The sequence below is a fragment of the Ursus arctos genome, unplaced genomic scaffold (assembly GCF_023065955.2).
Source record: "Ursus arctos isolate Adak ecotype North America unplaced genomic scaffold, UrsArc2.0 scaffold_14, whole genome shotgun sequence".
NCBI lineage: Eukaryota > Metazoa > Chordata > Mammalia > Carnivora > Ursidae > Ursus > Ursus arctos.
This window is the reverse complement of record NW_026622808.1, coordinates 28,654,467-28,672,362: the sequence shown is the minus strand read 5'-3', so window position 1 is coordinate 28,672,362 and position 17,896 is coordinate 28,654,467. Positions and strand designations below refer to the sequence as shown.

Sequence of the window (17,896 nt, the reverse complement as noted above, 5' to 3'; positions counted from 1 at the left end):
CTTTGCCGCCTCTTCCCGGCCGCTCCCCGTTGCCGCAGCCCTCAACAAATTAATCTTTCGCCTCGGGAGGGTCTGTCCTGAGAAGCGAGCAACGCGCCTGCGCAAGGGGACTTGGCGGCGGCCGCCTGCGCCTGCGCACCAGGGCTCGGCGGCGGCTTGCGCCTGCGCGGCGCGGCGCTGCGGAGACCGTTGGCTCATTTGCATGTCTCCGCCTCGCGCGGCGGCGGCGGCGGCGGCGGCGGCGGCGGCGGGTGAGGAACCTGAAGCGGCGGCGGGGGCGGCTCCGCGCGCGGTGGGTTCAGGGTGAGGCCTGGGCCCCGGCGTCGTCGGTGGGCGGGCCCCGGGGTGGGAGGCTCGGGTTCGGCTCCGGGGACCCCGGGTTTCCGCGATGACGCCGCGAGCTCGGCCTTCGGGCTGCGCGTCGGCCGCGTCCCCGCCGGGTTGGCCTGGGGGGCGGTATTCGGCCTCCCAGGCCCGACGTTCTCTTTTCTTCGTTCTCCGAGGCCGGTAGGAGGCGGGCCACGCCCGAAAGGGTTCATTCGTTCATTCATTTCACCCGAGCCCGGAGCGTCTCCGTTCGTAGGGGGATTACTGCGGCCGACCGCTGTGTTAGGCTCTACCATTTTTTACCTGGTTCAGTCCCCACGGCAGCCCCCACCGTTAGCTGCCCATTCCATGGATGGGGAAACGGAGGCGCAAAAAGGTTCGGTCCCTCGATTTGATCCGGAGCCGCCTGACTGGGAGACCCTGTCCTTCGATAGCAGAGAACAAGGGGCGCCGCAGGAAAAGGGCTTAAGGATGAGAAAAGGGGGTGATGGTTATAAGAAATGGCTCGAGGGAAGGGCAGGTTTGGGTCTTGAGATTGGAGGTTCCAAGATGGAAGGGATATTTTGCTTAAGGACACCGTCACTGGGTTCCTCAGCGTTGCTTCTCAGTCTTTTTCTAGTCCGTCTTCAGGGCTTTGTCCCCACTCCCAGTGCCCTGTTTTCCAGGTTCCAGTCTGGGCTGTCTGACCTTGGGTGGGTCACTTAGCCTGAGTCTTTCTCTTCTTCTGTATAATATCATTCATAACAGGACCCTCTTTTCCCTGGGTTGTTGGAAGAAGTAAAGAGATTGTGAGAGTCCCTTTCCTACAAGAGGACCTGGTACAGAGCAAGCTCTGTCACTAGCCAGGGATTTCTCCACTCACTTGTTGAGAGGCTGTTCTCAGAGGGCAGGTCAGTTCTCAGAGCCTCTTTGTGTGCCTGTGAAATAGAAAAATAGAAATGGGAAAGATTGCATCTCTCCTGACCACCATTTGCGAGGGTTATGCTCCCCCCTCCAACACTGTTATGTTCAGTTGTGTCTGTTGCTTCATTGCAGTTCTCCAGTAAACCCCAACAGATAGGGATTCTGAGGAAGTGGGCTCAGAAAAGCAAGATAGATTGTTTAAGATCACCATGCTTGTTTTGCTCCTTCTAACCAACACACCTGTGAGCTCCCTGAAGGCAGAAGCCCCCTTAAAATAATTCGGCCTGCCTCTGAAGCACCATGTTGAATTATAGATGACTGTCTCATTACTTAGAGGATTAGGTGAAATTGAGCAGGCTGTGTGAGCGTTAGTTGTCATTCTTAGTGTCTTTTTTTCCCCCTCTCACTACAGGTCAGAGAAACATGGCAGCTAGGCGAATTGCACAGGAGACTTTTGATGCTGTATTGCAAGAAAAAGCTAACCGATATCACATGGACCCCAGTGGTGAGGCCGTAGGTGAAGCTCTTCAGTTTAAAGCACAAGGTGAATTAAAGTGCTTGGTTTCTTTGGGGGGAGGGTAGTTGTTGGGCATTCTTTTAGAGTCAGGACAGGAGGATATCAAAGCCTTGGGCAAACTATTCAACTCCTTCGATCCTACCTTCCTTATTTGTTAAGGGAAGATAAAGTTATCTCTTGGTCTACCTGTCAAATCATTATGCAGAAGTGGGTATTGTCATTATCTGAAGCTTCTCCGCCCCAGGCACCCTCCCCCACCTAAAGAAGGGTTCTTGAATCAATCTCCTGGCTCCATCCCCACGACTGCTGGCCAGATTTGAGCTCTTACTAGTTCTCGCCTGGATTATTGCAGTAATCTCCTGAACGGTCTCTCAGTTTCTGGCTCCATTCCCCTCAAATCGGCCCTCCCCGATGAATCTATTAATGCCAGCCTTGCTGGGCCAAGGCCCTGCTTGGACTCTTGGGGCTCCCCATTTCGGGGTTACATCCTCAGACAAGTGCAGGAGCAACCAGGTAATAGGTAATAGTGGTGTGTACAAGACGAGGTAATGGGAAGTTGCCAGGTGTAGGCCTTGCCTGAAAACATTCCCCTTGGAAAGTTTTGAAATGTCATGCCAGCAGAATCAAAAATGGTGCACACATAGTTTGCAGGATGACAGAGAGGTCCCTCGCCATTGCACACAAGGCTCCCAGCCCTCATCTCCTTGCTTTTGGGGCTCATGTTTCAGTGACACTGTGCTGCCTGTTTGTGCTTTGAATCCCTCAGCCTGGTTAAGTCTCTCAGGCCCTAAGACCCAGCTTGCACACGCCTTTCTCCAGGAAACAACTGCAGGCTTTGAGGTTGATTTGAGTGCTCTGGGCTCCAGGGAAGGGCACTGAGCACACCCTTTTCTGAGGTGGGCCAGACTCTTCCAGGCCTCCTACAGGCCTGTGGGGCTCCCTGGACCAGCCCCTGAGCCAGTTTCCAGTGAGGAAACTTCCTCAGTGTTGATCGAGTGAGTCTTAAGTGCTTGGGGCAGGGATAACTTGTGTACTTTGGATGTGGAGAAACTGAAGCCTGGAAACTGTCTTCAGACAATTTTTAAAAATGCTTGAGTGTTTTTATATAAAAACATTCCTGTTACAAGGGGTGGAAGAATTAAGAAGTAGTTAAGAGTATAGGGCACCTGAGTGGCTCAGTTGGTTAAGCCTCTGCCTTCGGCTCAGGTCATGACCCCAGGCTCCTGGGATCGAACTTCACATCGGGCTTCCAGCTAAGCGGAGAGCCTGCTTCTCCCTCTCCCTCTGCTGCTCCCCCTGCTTCTGTGCGTGCGTGCGCATGCTCTGTCTGTCTCTGTCAAATAAAATCTTTTTTTTTTTTTTAAAGATTTTATTTCTTTATTCGACAGAGATAGAGACAGCCAGCGAGAGAGGGAACACAGGCAGGAGGAGTGGGAGAGGAAGAAGCAGGCTCTTAGCGGAGGAGCCTGATGTGGGGCTCGATCACATAACGCCGGGATCACGCCCTGAGCCGAAGGCAGACGCTTAACCGCTGTGCCACCCAGGCGCCCCCTGTCAAATAAAATCTTAAAAAAAAAAAAAGTAGTAGTTAGGAGTATAATGTAAAAGTCTTTAGCTGCTTCCTTACTCCTCAGAGGTAACCATATCTGTGGTGTTTTGTGAGTACTTCAGTTCGTCTATGATAGGTTTACGTAATCCTAAATACTTAACATATTGTTTATGTCTATACACATTTATGTGTATATGTTTATACATGTATACACATACGTATAAATGTGGAGATTTTATTTTAAGATTTTATTTATTTGACAGAGTGAGAGAGCACAAGCAGGGGGAGCAATAGAAGGAGAGGGAGAAAAGCAGGCTCCCCACGGAGCAGGGAGTCTTGATGCGTGGCTCGATCCCAGAACCCTGGGATCATGACCTGAGCCGAAGGCAGATGCTTAACCATCTGAGCCACCAAGGCACCCCAAATCTGGAGATTTAAACCTTGTTTTATTTTTATTTAGAGACTCAAACATCAATGTGTATCTTAGTTTCCTCAAGAAAGATGAGAGGCGGGAGCTGTACTAGGAAACCAGCAGGATGCTAGATGGTTCCAGAACCACCACTTTGTCACAGAGCTAGCTGCATGGTCTGTTGACTGGCCTTTCACTCTGTTCTAGTCTATTGCTTTACAAGGCATCTGAAAATCCTTTTGTAGCAGACTCCATCCACCACTCTTCCTAACACTGCTGCCCTAACCGTGCCATCAATAGCCGTCAATACGCGGATTATCCCAGTGGACTTTTTGCTGGAACATCCATATCTGCTCTTGTACCTGGTGGTGAATTCCCTACACAAAAGCCAGTGAGGTCACCCCTTTGCTCCAAACCCTTAATGGCTTTCCATCTTGTTCAGAGTAAACTGTAGAGTCCCATTGAGGGCCTGGCTTGATCTGTTATCCCATTCTGTTCACATAATGATTCCCTAACTTTGCTACTTGTTAGCATCATCTGGAGACCCTTTAAGATTTTACTTACTTATTTTAGCGAGCTAGAGAACACTCGAACGTGCATGGGGAGGGGCAGGCAGACTCCACACTGAGCATGGAGCCCGACGTGGAGCTCAGTCCCATCAACCTGAGATCATGAGCCAAAATCAAGAGTCTAATGCTCAACCGACTGAGACACCTAGTCACTCCATGGGGACCCTTTAAAAACCCTAATGCCCAGGCCACACGCCATCCCAAGTAATTAAATCAAGATCCCTGGGGATCCCCAAGTTCTCCAGTGTGCAGTAGAGTTTAGGAGTCACCTTCTTACCTCTTTGCGCCGTGTTCCTCTGTTCCATTCTAGCTACACTTGTTCCCTGCTAGTCTTACCTCAGGGCTTTGTCCTGATGCTTCCTCTGCCTGGAAGGCCTCCCCCATAACTGCGTGGTCTGGCCCCTTAAACCAGGCCTCTGCGGCGCAGACATTGTTGTCGGAGCAGCCCACCTTGGGCAGACAGACAGCAGCCTGTCTGAACATGGCTCTCCCTCTTCGTGTTCCTGCCTGCTTGATAGTTCTTATCGGCACTTTCTTACATGTGATGGATTTTTGTTTATTGTTTGGCTCCCTCAACTGATAAATCCAGGGGAATAGGGATTTTGTTCTCTCCTTTCCCTGTATATCACTCTGCTGTCCAGAGCAGTGCCCACACACAGTAATTGCTCAGTAAGTACTTTTTGAACAAATAAATTTGGGTTTATACAAAGCTTTAGCTTCTTGTGGTCTCTTGGCCCGTTACTACTTCCTGGCATCTCTCTTCCTTTTATTTGACTTCTTGACTAGGTAATATTCTCATTCATAAGCTAGAAAGTTAGAAAGCTGCTCTGCAGAGTCTCCCTGAGGCCCGCTATTCCCATGTTCCTGGCTTCTTACAAAGGTTCTTTATGTGTGAATAAGCAAATGAAAATTTAGGTTCCAATTTTTCTCATTTCTACATATACTATTTCATTTTCATTGTGGCCTCTCTTGCTGTGGCTTGTTTAGCTTCTGTTCTCCCTTATCTGTTTTAGTTTCTCTGTTTTTTCAGAGGATTGGTTGGCTCAGTGGACCTTCGAAGGGAGCTTCTCTGCCACTTTTGGGTCAGATGCTCAGCTGTGGTTGGCTGTGGTGGGTATAGTGTCAGGCATGCCTCCTGCCTTCGTGGCACTGTGATCTAACACTTTCTCCTCAGAGGCAGGGAGGGCAGGCAGCCTCCAGAGAAACTGTCTACTGTGTGGTAGAAGTAGAAATATACAAGTGTTCCAGTTGTAGTAAAGAAGTCCAGGTTATTTGGGGACCAGACACCCTTCCCTGAGTCTAAAAAAGGGCTTATAAAACAGATACCTGCAGAGCCTGGACAGGAAGGCCAAATGAGTGAGGGGCACTACTGCCCAGCCTCTGTGGACTAGCATCCAGGCACATGCAGGCCCAGTGCTTGTAGGTCTTCTGTTTTTATAGGTTGTAAAACCAGATTTTTAAGTAAAGCCACACACATTTTAAATGTTAGAAACAAATACAAATTTCTAAAATGCATTCTGGCAAATAAAGGACCCCTGCTGGCTGGTGGTATGTGGACTGTAATTTTGCAACCTCTGGTCTAAATTACCTTTGTGTTCCTCTTTGGATCGTTTATTTCAGATCTTCTGAGGACAGTCCCAAGAGCCAGAGCAGATATGTATGATGACATTCCTAGTGACAGCAGATACACTCTGGCTGGTTCTGTAGCCCACGCTCGAGACACTGGAAGAGAAAGCCTGAGAGGTGATGTATTTCCAGGACCTTCCTTCAGATCAAGCAATCCTTCTGTAAGTGAAGACAACTACTTTCGCAAAGAGTGTAGCCGGGATCTGGAATTTTCCCACCCTGATTCCCGAGACCAGGTTTTTGGCCACCGGAAATTGGGACATTTCCGTTCTCAGGACTGGAAATTTGCACTCCGTGGCTCTTGGGAACAAGACTTTGCCCACCCCGTTTCTCAAGAATCCCCTTGGTCACAGGAGTATAATTTTGGTCCTTCTGCACTACTGGGGGACTTTGGTTCCTCCAGGCTGATTGAGAAAGAGTGTTTGGAGAAAGAGAGTCGGGATTACGACGTGGACCGTCCAGGGGAGGCAGACTCTGTGCTTAGGGGCAGTGCCCAAGTCCAGGGCAGAGGCCGAGGTCTAAACATCGTTGACCAGGAAGGGGCCCTTTTAGGAAAGGGAGAGACTCAGGGCCTGCTCCCAACTAAAGGGGGAGTCGGGAAACTTGTCACACTAAGAAGTGTGAGCACGAAGAAAGTACCCATTGTAAATCGTATTACTCCCAAAACTCAGGGCACCAACCAAATCCAGAAAACCACCTCAAGTCCTGATGTGACCCTGGGGACAAACCCAGGGACAGAAGATATCCAGTTTCCCACTCAGATCCCTTTGGGGCTTAATCTGAAGGATATTCGGCTCCCCAGAAGAAAGATGAGCTTTGACCTCATGGATAAGTCTGATGTTTTTTCAAGATTTGGGATAGAAATAATCAAATGGGCAGGATTCCACACCATAAAAGATGATGTTAAATTTTCCCAGCTTTTCCAGACTCTCTTTGAACTTGAAACCGAAACCTGTGCTAAAATGCTCGCTTCATTCAAATGCTCCTTAAAACCAGAGCACAGAGATTTTTGCTTTTTTACTATCAAATTTTTAAAGCACTCTGCTTTGAAAACACCCAGAGTTGATAATGAGTTTTTAAACATGCTTTTAGACAAAGGTGCTGTGAAGACCAAAAATTGCTTTTTTGAAATCATAAAGCCCTTTGACAAGTATATAATGAGGCTTCAAGACCGGCTCCTGAAGAGTGTCACACCCCTGCTCATGGCATGCAATGCCTACGAGCTGAGCGTCAAGATGAAGACCCTCAGTAACCCCCTGGACTTGGCCGTTGCCCTGGAGACCACCAATTCTCTCTGCCGGAAATCTTTAGCCCTTTTGGGACAGACTTTCTCCTTGGCTTCTTCTTTCCGGCAGGAGAAAATCTTAGAAGCGGTGGGCCTCCAAGATATAGCTCCCTCTCCTGCCGCATTTCCAAATTTCGAGGACTCGACTCTGTTTGGGAGGGAATACATCGATCACCTGAAGGCCTGGCTGGTCAGCAGTGGGTGTCCACTCCAAGTCAAGAAAGCCGAACCCGAGCCAACCCAAGAGGAGGAGAAAATGGTTCCTCCCACCAAACCCGAAATTCAGGCCAAGACTCCGAGTGGTCTGAGTGATGGTAAGGAAAGCACCGAAAGTTCCTATTTGTTGTGATTAGTTTGTTTTTCATGTTTTCTTGTAATGTCTCTTATTTTCTTTGAGATTTTCGCACAGAAGTTTTTTAGCCAACTGGAAATATCAGAGTTTTAGTAGAAAACTCATACTGGCCAGTGTGCATTCATTCTGTAAGCATATTTTAGGAATCTTCTGTCTACCACAGAAGTCCTTAGACATTTCTGGGTCACAGACTCCTTTGGGAATCTGATCAAAAGCTGTGGCCCTTGCCAGGAAAAATGCACACATATTTGTACACAATTCTGCTTGTGCTTTCTGGGTGGTTTGTACTATCCTGCAGCCAAGGTTAAGAAGCCCTTGTTACAGCATTCCCCCCCACCCAAGGTATTAGTAGAGGGGAAAGTAAACATTGGGCACTGGCTCTGGGGAGTCCCCAGGCTCCTAAGGGACAGAAGTCACAAAAGCCAGCTCCTCCTGTGCCAGGATTAAGCGGATGAGAGAGAACCTAGCCCAGGGGAGTCCGGGAGACCATGTTTGAGCTCTGTTGAGGGACCAGCAAGAGATTAGCCATGTCAGCCCAGGTAGTAGAAACACTTTCTACTCACTCACTTTTCTAGAATGGCTAAAGTCGATAGATCAGTTAGATATATCTGGTAACCTGCAGTTAACGAGTCAGCTTTGGGGAGGTTCCAGAAGGGCCAAGAAAGACGTAATATATATATTAAAAAAAAAAAGTAATATAAACATTTGGTTGTTTGGTGTCTGTCCCTTCTCTCTCCCTCTTAGCACCTAGGATGAATGCTCTCCTAGCCCAGACATCCCAGAGGTCATGAGCATATGTGGTAGCCCATGTGACCAGCAAGAAAGCACTCCCCCCCCCCCACCTCCTTTCAGCTTCCATTGCCCCAGCCAAGTGGGAAAACCTTGTTCATCCCTGAATCTCTTTACTCCTCGACACCCTTATGGAGCCCTGATAATCTCAGGCGCTGGGTAGGTACCATCATGGATGGGCAGCCACACCTACTCCTGGAGAGGGAGCCTTCCAGAAGTGGGCTCAGGGCTGAAGCAGGACCCCTCCTCCCCATACCCCTCATAATGAGGGAGTGGAAAGTCGGTGTAATGATGATACTGAAGAACTTTGAAGGAGGAAAAAAACACCCATTAACTTAAAGTTGCCCCCCACTATTTTCCAGTTTTGTTGCTACGCAGGTGCACCCGCAGCAACAGTCTTGCTGTACTGAAAATACTACAGTCTATTCTTTTACAGGATCATCAAAGGCCTTTTTCTGTGTTTCTACGGTATTTGCTGCATCATGATACTGACCTAACATAAATTACCTCACCCTTCCCTTGATGTGGGACTCATGCTGCCTTTTACTAGAGGCCTCTGAGGCTGAGCAGAGCCGGGTTCCCTTGTGGTTGACATCTGCAAGCCTGGGCTGTCTGGACAGCAGGTAGATGGCACCAGCGCCCATGTCTCATGGGTACTGCCCCGCCACTGCTTCCCTTGCTGTTAGAATTGTGGAGATGGCATCTTCAGTTGAATGTTTTGATTACTACTATTGTTATTTTTTTTTAAAGATTTTATTTATTTATTTGAGAGAGGGAGTGACAGAGAGAGAGAGCACATGAGGGGGGAGGAGAGGGACAAGCAAACTCCCCACTGAGCAGGGAGCCTGATGCCGGACTTGATCCTGGGATTCGGGGATCATGACCTGAGCCGAAGGCAGTCGCTTAACCAACTGAGCTACCCAGGCGCCCCAACTATTGTTATTTTTTATTTTTAAGTTCCCCTCTATAGAATATGGTCAGGGCAGGAGGACTGTGGGGCCAAAGCTGGGACACTTGCTTATGGTTATCTTCTTGAGAGGTAGTTGCAGTGATCCACAAATTGCATTGTTTTTCAAAGCTTCTGGCTTTGAACCTTTTATTCTTTGGTAAAGTGTAAAACTAGCAGTTCTGTAAGATGAGGCCGATAACAAAAAAGGAAAGGAAAAGAAGCAGTTTCAGAGGGGAAATAGTTACCGCAGCATGACAATTGAAGAATCCATTTAGCCGGTGTAAAGAGCTCACTCTGATGTTTAAAATAAGCTCAAAGCTGCAATTCAGACATAAGCAAGGACAGGATGGTGCAGTTACTCCCAGAACAAACTGGAAAACCTCTCCAGTTCAGGAGTGGTTTTTATCGAATGACTAAAACAGACCATTCTGTGTAATTAAAACTAGCAAATATCAGAAAAGGAAACAGTCTTATTAATTGAGGGCCAGATGTTCTTCTGTGTTGCCAGTAGCGTTGTAAATTGAAACTCATTAAGGAGGGGCACCTGGGTGGCTCAGTCAGTTAAACATCTGACTTTTTATCTCAGCTGAGGTCTTGCTCTCAGGGTCCTGAGTTCAAACCCCCTGTTGGGCTCCACACTGGGCCTGGACCCTACTTTAAAAAAAAACAAAAACAAACCCAAAACCAAAAAACACACACCTCATATGGAAGGAATTTACACTTTAAGAAATGTTCTTCTTTTCATATATTCGGCAAATATGTTCTGTGAACACCTATCTTAGGGCCACTGACTATTTTTGATTAGGGAATTTTTCCTTGCAAATTTGTACATATGTTTTCTGATTATAAAACATGCGTATTTATTTTTTATAGAAAAGCACAAAGAAAATGAAGTCTCTGGTAAATCTACCCATAGATAATATCTATTAACATTCTGGTATAGTTCTTTCTTTTTTTTCTATGTGTCTATATTTATGTATCTTTTCTTTCCTCCTCCATATTGGGAATCATAACCTAGATATCTTTTTTTAATGTATTTTATACCTAGTCACATTTTATATAGCTTTATGTTTTTCCCTTCATGTGAGCATTCCAGTTAAGCGATACCTGACAAGCAGAATAGAATTGCTACATATCAATTCCTTCTGTGGAATATATGCATGCGTTGCTCTGTACAGTCATTGTAAGCTTGTGACTTTCTCTTCTAGTGGCTGTGCTGTTCTGTGTTTTGGGAGAATATCTTGGGTATCGGTTTTTAGAATACCATGCTGCTCTCCTCTTTTCAATGCTGATTTCTCTTGAACGAGGATTTTGGTCACCGGTGCCTGCTTTAGGTTCCATCCTAAGCCTCTGACTCTGTCCTGGTTGTCCCAGGCCCTGTGTATTCCCGTGTGTTTCTCAGAAGAGCCCTTTTGTGTGTTCCAGCGGTCCCCCAGCGAGCAGATCACAAGGTGGTGGACACCATCGACCAGCTAGTCACTCGTGTTGTCGGAGGCAGCCTGTCTCCCAAAGAGAGAGCTCTTCTCAAGGAGGACCCTGCTTACTGGTAGGTCTTTAAATGTTGGCCCTCCGAATCCCTTCCATAGAACACATGGCAAAATTTGTGTTTTGATGGTGTCCAACGCAGAGGGCGAGGTATCTATTTTGAGGAGTGGTACTAGCCAGTGGGAAGAGCGTGAGAGAGGGTCGGGTTCACCTATATTCAAGCCCCAACCCTGCTGCTGCCCTGCCATGTGGCTTTCTCTTGTCCGGGCCGGGGGCCCCTCAGGCCTCTGTGCTGGCTTAAGGATGAGGTGAGGGGTGCATGCAAAAAGCACATGAAGATAAGGGATGTGTCACAGCAGTTGTTCGTGACTTACTGCTCCTGTTTGTTAAACTCTCTTCTTTTGCTTTAGTGCCTCTTCACGTGGATGGAACAACTTTTTAAAGTTTTCAAGAGTGCCTGTGTGGCTCATTTGGTTAAACATCTGCCTTTGGCTCGGGTCGTGATCCCAGGGTTCTGGGATCGAGCCCACATTGCGCTCCCTGCTCAGTGGGAGTCTGCTTCTCCCTCTCCCTCTGCTACTCCCCCTGCTTGTGCGCTCTTGCGCTCTCTCTCTCTCTCTTCCTCTCCCCCCTTCTCCCTCCCCCTCTTCCTCTCTCTCTCTCTGTCAAATAAATAAAATCTTAAAAAATAAAGTTTTCAGCATAAATACAGCACTTACTAGAGGAAGTCAAGAACAACAGAAAGTAGGGGGAAGCCCTCCCCGTGTGCCCATCAACATCTACTGACAGTTTTGCTTGTTTGCTTGCAGTCTTTTCTGCTCACTATGGGCTATTTGGGGTTTTGTTTAACGTAGCTGTGATTTTTTTTTTTTTTTAAGATTTTATTTATTTATTCGACAGAGATAGAGACAGCCAGCGAGAGAGGGAACACAAGCAGGGGGAGTGGGAGAGGAAGAAGCAGGCTTATAGCGGAGGAGCCTGATGTGGGGCTCGAACCCATAACGCCGGGATCACGCCCTGAACCGAAGGCAGATGCTTAACCGCTGTGCCACCCAGGCGCCCCAACGTAGCTGTGATTTTATTATGATATAATATATCCTGCTCTTTTGGGGTTTATGTATTTATTTTTCCTGCTTATTTTAGATAACACAGGAAAATGTTTATATTCCTTATTTTTCATAAACATTTTCAGAGAGCTGTGTTTATTAGTCCATAAAGGAGGTGGCCAGAGTTTAATTAGCCATCCCTCTCTGGTTAGACTTTCAGAATGATTTCGATTGTACACTGTTTCAAACTGCTTCAGTGAATGGCTTAGTGCATCCTGGTTTTTTGTGTGTTTAAGATTATCTGTAGATTGCTGCAAGTGGAAAATGTTCATACTCTAACTTCTTGTAAAAATATGTATGCATTTTATTTATTTATTTATTTTTAAAGATTTTATTTATTTGAGAGAGAGCATGTGAGCAGGGGAGGAGTAAAGGGAGAAGGAGACAATTTCCAGCAGATTCTGCACTGAGCGCAGGGCTCAACGCAGGGCTCAATCCCAGGACCCCAAGATCATGACCTGAGCCAAAACCAAGAGTCAGATACTCAACCAGCTGAGACACCCAGGCGCCCCTAATTTTTTTTTACATCATAAAAGTGGCATGTGTCTTTTGCAAAAATAGAAAAAAGTAATAAGATAAAGATACTATCACTTAGAGCTCCACCACTTCTCCCTCTCAGTGTGTCCTGTGTTTCAAACCTAACATCACTGTCCCTGTTAACAGTGGTTGCACGCTCTTCCATTGTACACAGGTACCCTAAGATACTCAAACATTGCCCATCGATGAGTTCTTAGAGTCTTTCCAATTTTTCCCCATTGTAAATACTGTTATGATGAACAATGTTTTCCCTTTATTTCTGTCTACATTTCTGGCAGTCGATTAGGGTAATATCCAGGAGTGAAATTGCTGGGTTAAAGAGAAAGTTAACTTTAGACCCCTGTCGCTTTTTCTCAGCTGTCGCTTTTGATCTCTGTCGCTTTTTCTCTGTCGCTTTTTCTCAGCTGCAGCATGATTGACCTTTGAGACTGGATAATCCTCTGGTGGGGACTGTCCTGGGCTTTGCAGGATATTTAGCAGCATCCTTGGCCTTCCCTCTTACTCTGGATGCCCGTAGAGTCCTCCATCCCAGACGCTGCCCACTGGGGGCGGGAGTTGCCCCTGGTGGAAGCCATCGATCTTTATTATCAGGTTACTTTCCATGGGTTATCTGTCCCAGTTGACACCTGCTGCCCCTCTGTAAGCATGCCGTGCCCTCACCTGTGGGTTTTTTTTTTTTTTTTTTAAGATTTTATTTATTTATTTGACAGAGAAACAGCCAGCGAGACAGGGAACACAAGCAGGGGGAGTGGGAGAGGAAGAAGCAGGCTCCCAGTGGAGCAGGGAGCCCGACAAGGGGCTCGATCCCAAGACTCTGGGATCACGCCCTGAACCAAAGGCAGACGCTTAACGACTGAGCCACCCAGGCGCCCCCTCACCTGTGTTTTGACTTAAAGATAATTTCATAGTGTGATGTTTTACCTCGTATTCCTTTGTTAATTAACAACGGTTGTATGTTTCCTCATAGTACGTCTAGTTGTAGTTCTTTTTAAGTGTCTATTCAGGTCTTGCGTAATCAGTATTGTACCCATACTGGACTCGGTATTCTTGCTGTCGTAATTGCTAAAAATGCTTGAAAGGCATAAATTTCCATGTAACAGTACTAGAGTTTTGGTCCTAACCAGCATGATTTACCAGGGGCGAGGGCTGGAGCTTGTAAGGCTTTATTTTTACAGAATTCTCAGACTCACTTGGATTATTTTCATGTTTAGAATGAGGTGGGCATATAACTAAAAGTTTAAAAAAAAAAAAAAAACAGCCCAATAAGCAAATTGTTCCACCATAATTTATTGAAAACTTTATTATCAAACGCTTTTGCTTTCTCTGCTATTCTGTACTATTCTTGGCACTTTTCTGATTTAAGCACTAGCTGACTGAATCCTCATAAACCTTGTGAGGCAGGTATGTTGTCGTCCTTATTTTACAGATAGGAAGCTTGAGGCTCAAAGAGGCGTCTTACCTAAGAGTGTAAAGCTAGTAAGACAGCTGAGATTCTAATCTAGTCTCTTACTCTCCGTCAGTGTGCATGCTGAAGGAGGGAAGCTAGATAGCCTCAGATTGACAGGTGAAAGCAGAGACCAAACCCTCTTGGGTCAGGTACTCTCCAGACTTGGAAGGCCCAGGGGCAATTTCCAGGTGATTGGGCTGGAAGGAGAGGGGACCCCGAGAAGACTGGGGACATGCACCTCTGCATCATGCCCCACCAGGCTCATGATCACTGATGGCCAGTGGTAACAGACAGAACCAGAGTTGTATATTTGGGAGGTGGAGTACAAAATCAGAAATAAGCATTGAATTAGAAATAAAATATTTGAGGAAAATCAACAACATGAAGGAGAGTCACCAAACTCAACAAATAGAGCCGACACCTGAGAAGACGGAGTTACTATAAGAAAAAGAATTAGTCAAAAAATCTGTGTGTGTAGTTAACAGTCTTAGGTGGTGTATCCACAAAACAGGAGCTTTTTGTTTTTGAAGAGAACCTGTTAAAGATCTTGGAAACAAAAAGTCTGATTGTTGAAATAAAAGTCTCAGTGGTTGGCTGATAGAATAGACCCAGTCGAAGAACAGATTAGGGAGCTGGACTCAGACTTGACTCCCTGAAAACTCCTTCAGAAGGAATTACCAGCGACTATCAGAGGAGATGTGGTGCCAAGAAAGAATGATAAGAAACTAGTAAGCTTAGGGCTTTGGTGTATACATTACAATTCTTTTTTTTTTTTTAAGATTTTATTTATTTATTTGTCAGAGCACAAGCTGGGGGAGCAGCAGGCAGAGGGAGAAGTGGGCTTCCGGGTGAGCATGGAGCCCGATACAGGACTCGATCCCAGGACTCTGGAATCATTATCTTAGCCGAAGGCAGATGCTTAATCAACTGAGCCACCCAGGCGTCCCTGTACATTAGAATTTTTTTTTTAAAAGATTTTATTTATTTATTTGACAGAGATAGAGACAGCCAGTGAGAGAGGGAACACAAGCAGGGGGAGTGGGAGAGAAAGAAGCAGGCTCACAGTGGAGGAGCCTGATGTGGGGCTCGATCCCATAACGCCGGGATCACGCCCTGAGCCAAAGGCAGACGCCTAACCGCTGTGCCACCCAGGCGCCCCTGTACATTAGCATTCTTAAAGGAGTACATGTATGTAGTTTATCAAAAATACCAGTTGAGTTAAGAAAAGCAAAATGTTTCCTCTTTAACCAGTTTCCATGCCAGTTCTACTCCTTGGAGTCAGTCTCTTTTGGTATTTTAAGCTACTTTTAACGGTTATCTCTTGATGATAAGCCTATGTTGCTCTTGATCTATCCATTTCAGTCATCACTGTTGATACCCTATGAAGGTAAGTGAGGATTTAGCTCACTCTCCTCTCAGTTGCTCATCAGAAGACCACCTTCTTGCTAGGCTCCGTGCTGTGTTAGGTTCTTTTATTAGTTAAATGAAAAGTTCAGACCTTAGTATATATGTAAGAAGGCTTTGCATTATCTCCGCCCTTCAAGGTACAGCATAGATGTGAGATTTCCACCTCCCCATAAGGAGGAGCAAACACTGCTTTGTTCACAGCCGGGCCTTGTGAACAGAACTGGCTATTGCCTGTCACTGAGGCGGCCTGCCCCTTCCAATGCGCTAAAATAACAGTAGTGCAGACACCCACTGCAACTTTCCTTATTTGGAGTACCAGTTGGCAAGGCTTTCTACGTTCTCTATGAGAGAGAGTGCAAAGCAGCAGGTCCGTAGAATGGTCCCAAGGGTACAAGATGCAGAGGTGAAAGAATCTTCTGAGTTGTCCCTTCGGAGTGGGATGGCCCTGACCCTTGCTGGACCATGCTCTCCAGGGACAGCCCCCCATGTTCACATGTTTACAGACTCGGGAAAAAGCAGGTGGGCACGAATCCCTCTTGGCTCGCCCCAGCAGGATTGTCCAAGGGCCTCAGAGCAAATATAAGATCTTAATAATTGATGCTTGGGGGGGGGGGCGTGAGGGGAGGGAACGGACCCTAAAACCCTGGATAATCTAGATATGTAAGGTGGTGAATAGCAGGAAAGAGGTGGGTACTAAGGTTCTCGTCTTGCTGAACAAGTGAGGATATAAGGACGCCTGCGTGGCTCAGTCAGTTAGAGCATCTGCCTTCGGCTCAGGTCATGATCCCAGGGTCCTGGGATCAAGTCCCGCTTCAGGCTCCTTGCTCAGCGGGGAGCCTGCCTCTCCCTCTGCCTGCTGCTCCCCTTGCTTGTGCGCTCTCTCTCTCCCGGTCTCCCTCTGACCCCCCCCAAAAAAAAGGATATACCTAGTGACTAGTTCTGAACATAGAAAATAATAGTTTAAGTGTATATTGATTAGCCAGTGAAGACAAAGAAATGGGATTTATAACTTCCACACTATTGTAGAGGGTGAAGCCAAAAAGAAAATGTATTCATCCCAATGAAAAGCAAGAAAGGGAAAAAAATAGGGGCGCCTGGGTGGCACAGCGGTTAAGCGTCTGCCTTCGGCTCAGGGCGTGATCCTGGCGTTATGGGATCGAGCCCCACATCGGGCTCCTCCGCTAGGAACCTGCTTCTTCCTCTCCCACTCCCCCTGCTTGTGTTCCCTCTCTCGGTGGCTGTCTCTATCTCTGTCAAATAAATAAATAAAACCTTTAAAAAAAAAAAAAAAAAAGAAAGGGAAAAAAATAAAAAAGGAGGCCAAATAGGAAACAAGAGTACAATGGCACCACCTTTACCAGGGACTTGGGTTTAAAAGTACCAGCTATTGCTTCCTGTCAGAGATAAGTAAAACACAGAGAGTGGGGGAAAAACGGAAAATGACAAACCAAGCAGATGCTATCAAAAATAAAGGAGGTATGTAAAGGTCATTTCAGACAAACCAGAGAAAAACACAAAAGGAGGCAAAATAGGCTACCGACCAGGGACAGTCATCAGGTAGCTACAACAGTTGGGAATCTTCTTTCTTTTTTCTTTTTCTTTTTTTTTTTAAGATTTTATTTATTAATTTGACAGAGAGAGACAGCCAGCGAGAGAGGGAACACAAGCAGGGGGAGTGGGAGAGGAAGAAGCAGGCTTCCAGTGGAGGAGCCTGATGTGGGGCTCGATCCCAGAACGCAGGGATCACGCCCTGAGCCAAAGGCAGACGCTTAACGACCGCCACCCAGGCGCCCCTCTTTTTTTTTCTTTTAAGTAGCAGTGTCCACGCCTAGTGTGGAGCCCAACGCAGGTCTCGAACTCAACAACCCTGAGACCAAGACCTGAGCCGAAACCAAGAGTCAGACGCTTAGCTGACTGAGCCACCCAGGCACCCCAGTAGTTGGGAATCTTGATGCCTGAACTATATAGTTTAGAGCTGTGTAAATAAATAAGCAACACTTAGAAATAATAAGAGGAATTGATCTATCTATATCATGGCAGGAGACTTGAATATAATTCTCTGAAACAGGGAGATGTCATCCAAGTAAGAGAATATTTAGAACACAGTGAACGGGCATAAATAGGTAAAGATGATGTGCTAATGTTTGTTGAGCAGTTTATGAATGTCACACAGTATTTAAAGCATTTTTCTTACAATGAAAAGTGTGTAACTCAAGCCTCACAAAAACGTGAAGTAGTTTATTATTATTATCTATCCCTCTTACAGATAGAGGAACTGAGACATAGAAAAGTTCAGTAAATCTCATGGCTGATAAGTAGCTATGCTGGGATTTGAACCCAGCAGGCTGGCTTGGGAATGTTCTGTGCTCTTAATGTTATGTTCCCCTAGAACTTGGGGAGGTGGATTTGTGACTGACATCCTCAGACTGCACTTGGCATCAGAACTGTCCAGGGGAAAGGGGCTTGTATCCTGGGGCTCTGGGTCCCCTGGGTGCTGACTCTGCTTTCTGCCCTGGGTGAGGAGTACCCTTGCTAGGGCTGCATTTACCAGGAAAACCAGACCGTCTCAGTCAGTGTTCCTTTATGTGGGAACCCTTGCTTGTGAGGGTGCCATCTAGCAGGATGCTGCTGTTGGCCCA

General features: G+C 46.7%; 1 protein-coding gene across 7 annotated transcripts in view; it reads left to right on the top strand.

Annotated features, from left to right (window-relative positions):
* Positions 1 to 17,896, top strand: part of SUGP2 (SURP and G-patch domain containing 2) — a 34,722-nt gene that overhangs the window by 129 nt on the left and 16,697 nt on the right. For 2 of the 7 annotated variants that reach the window (XM_048226844.2, XM_048226845.2), the window contains exons 1-4: positions 217 to 303; positions 1,643 to 1,774; positions 5,895 to 7,499; positions 10,701 to 10,821. In XM_048226844.2, coding sequence (XP_048082801.1) covers positions 1,654 to 1,774; positions 5,895 to 7,499; positions 10,701 to 10,821 — 1,847 coding nt within the window. In that variant the 5' untranslated portion in view covers positions 217 to 303; positions 1,643 to 1,653. Of the gene's footprint in view, positions 1 to 187; positions 704 to 1,642; positions 1,775 to 5,894; positions 7,500 to 10,700; positions 10,822 to 17,896 lie in introns of those variants that run through there. The other 5 variants (XM_044384778.3, XM_044384779.3, XM_057311651.1 and 2 more) reach the window with 5 other exon arrangements.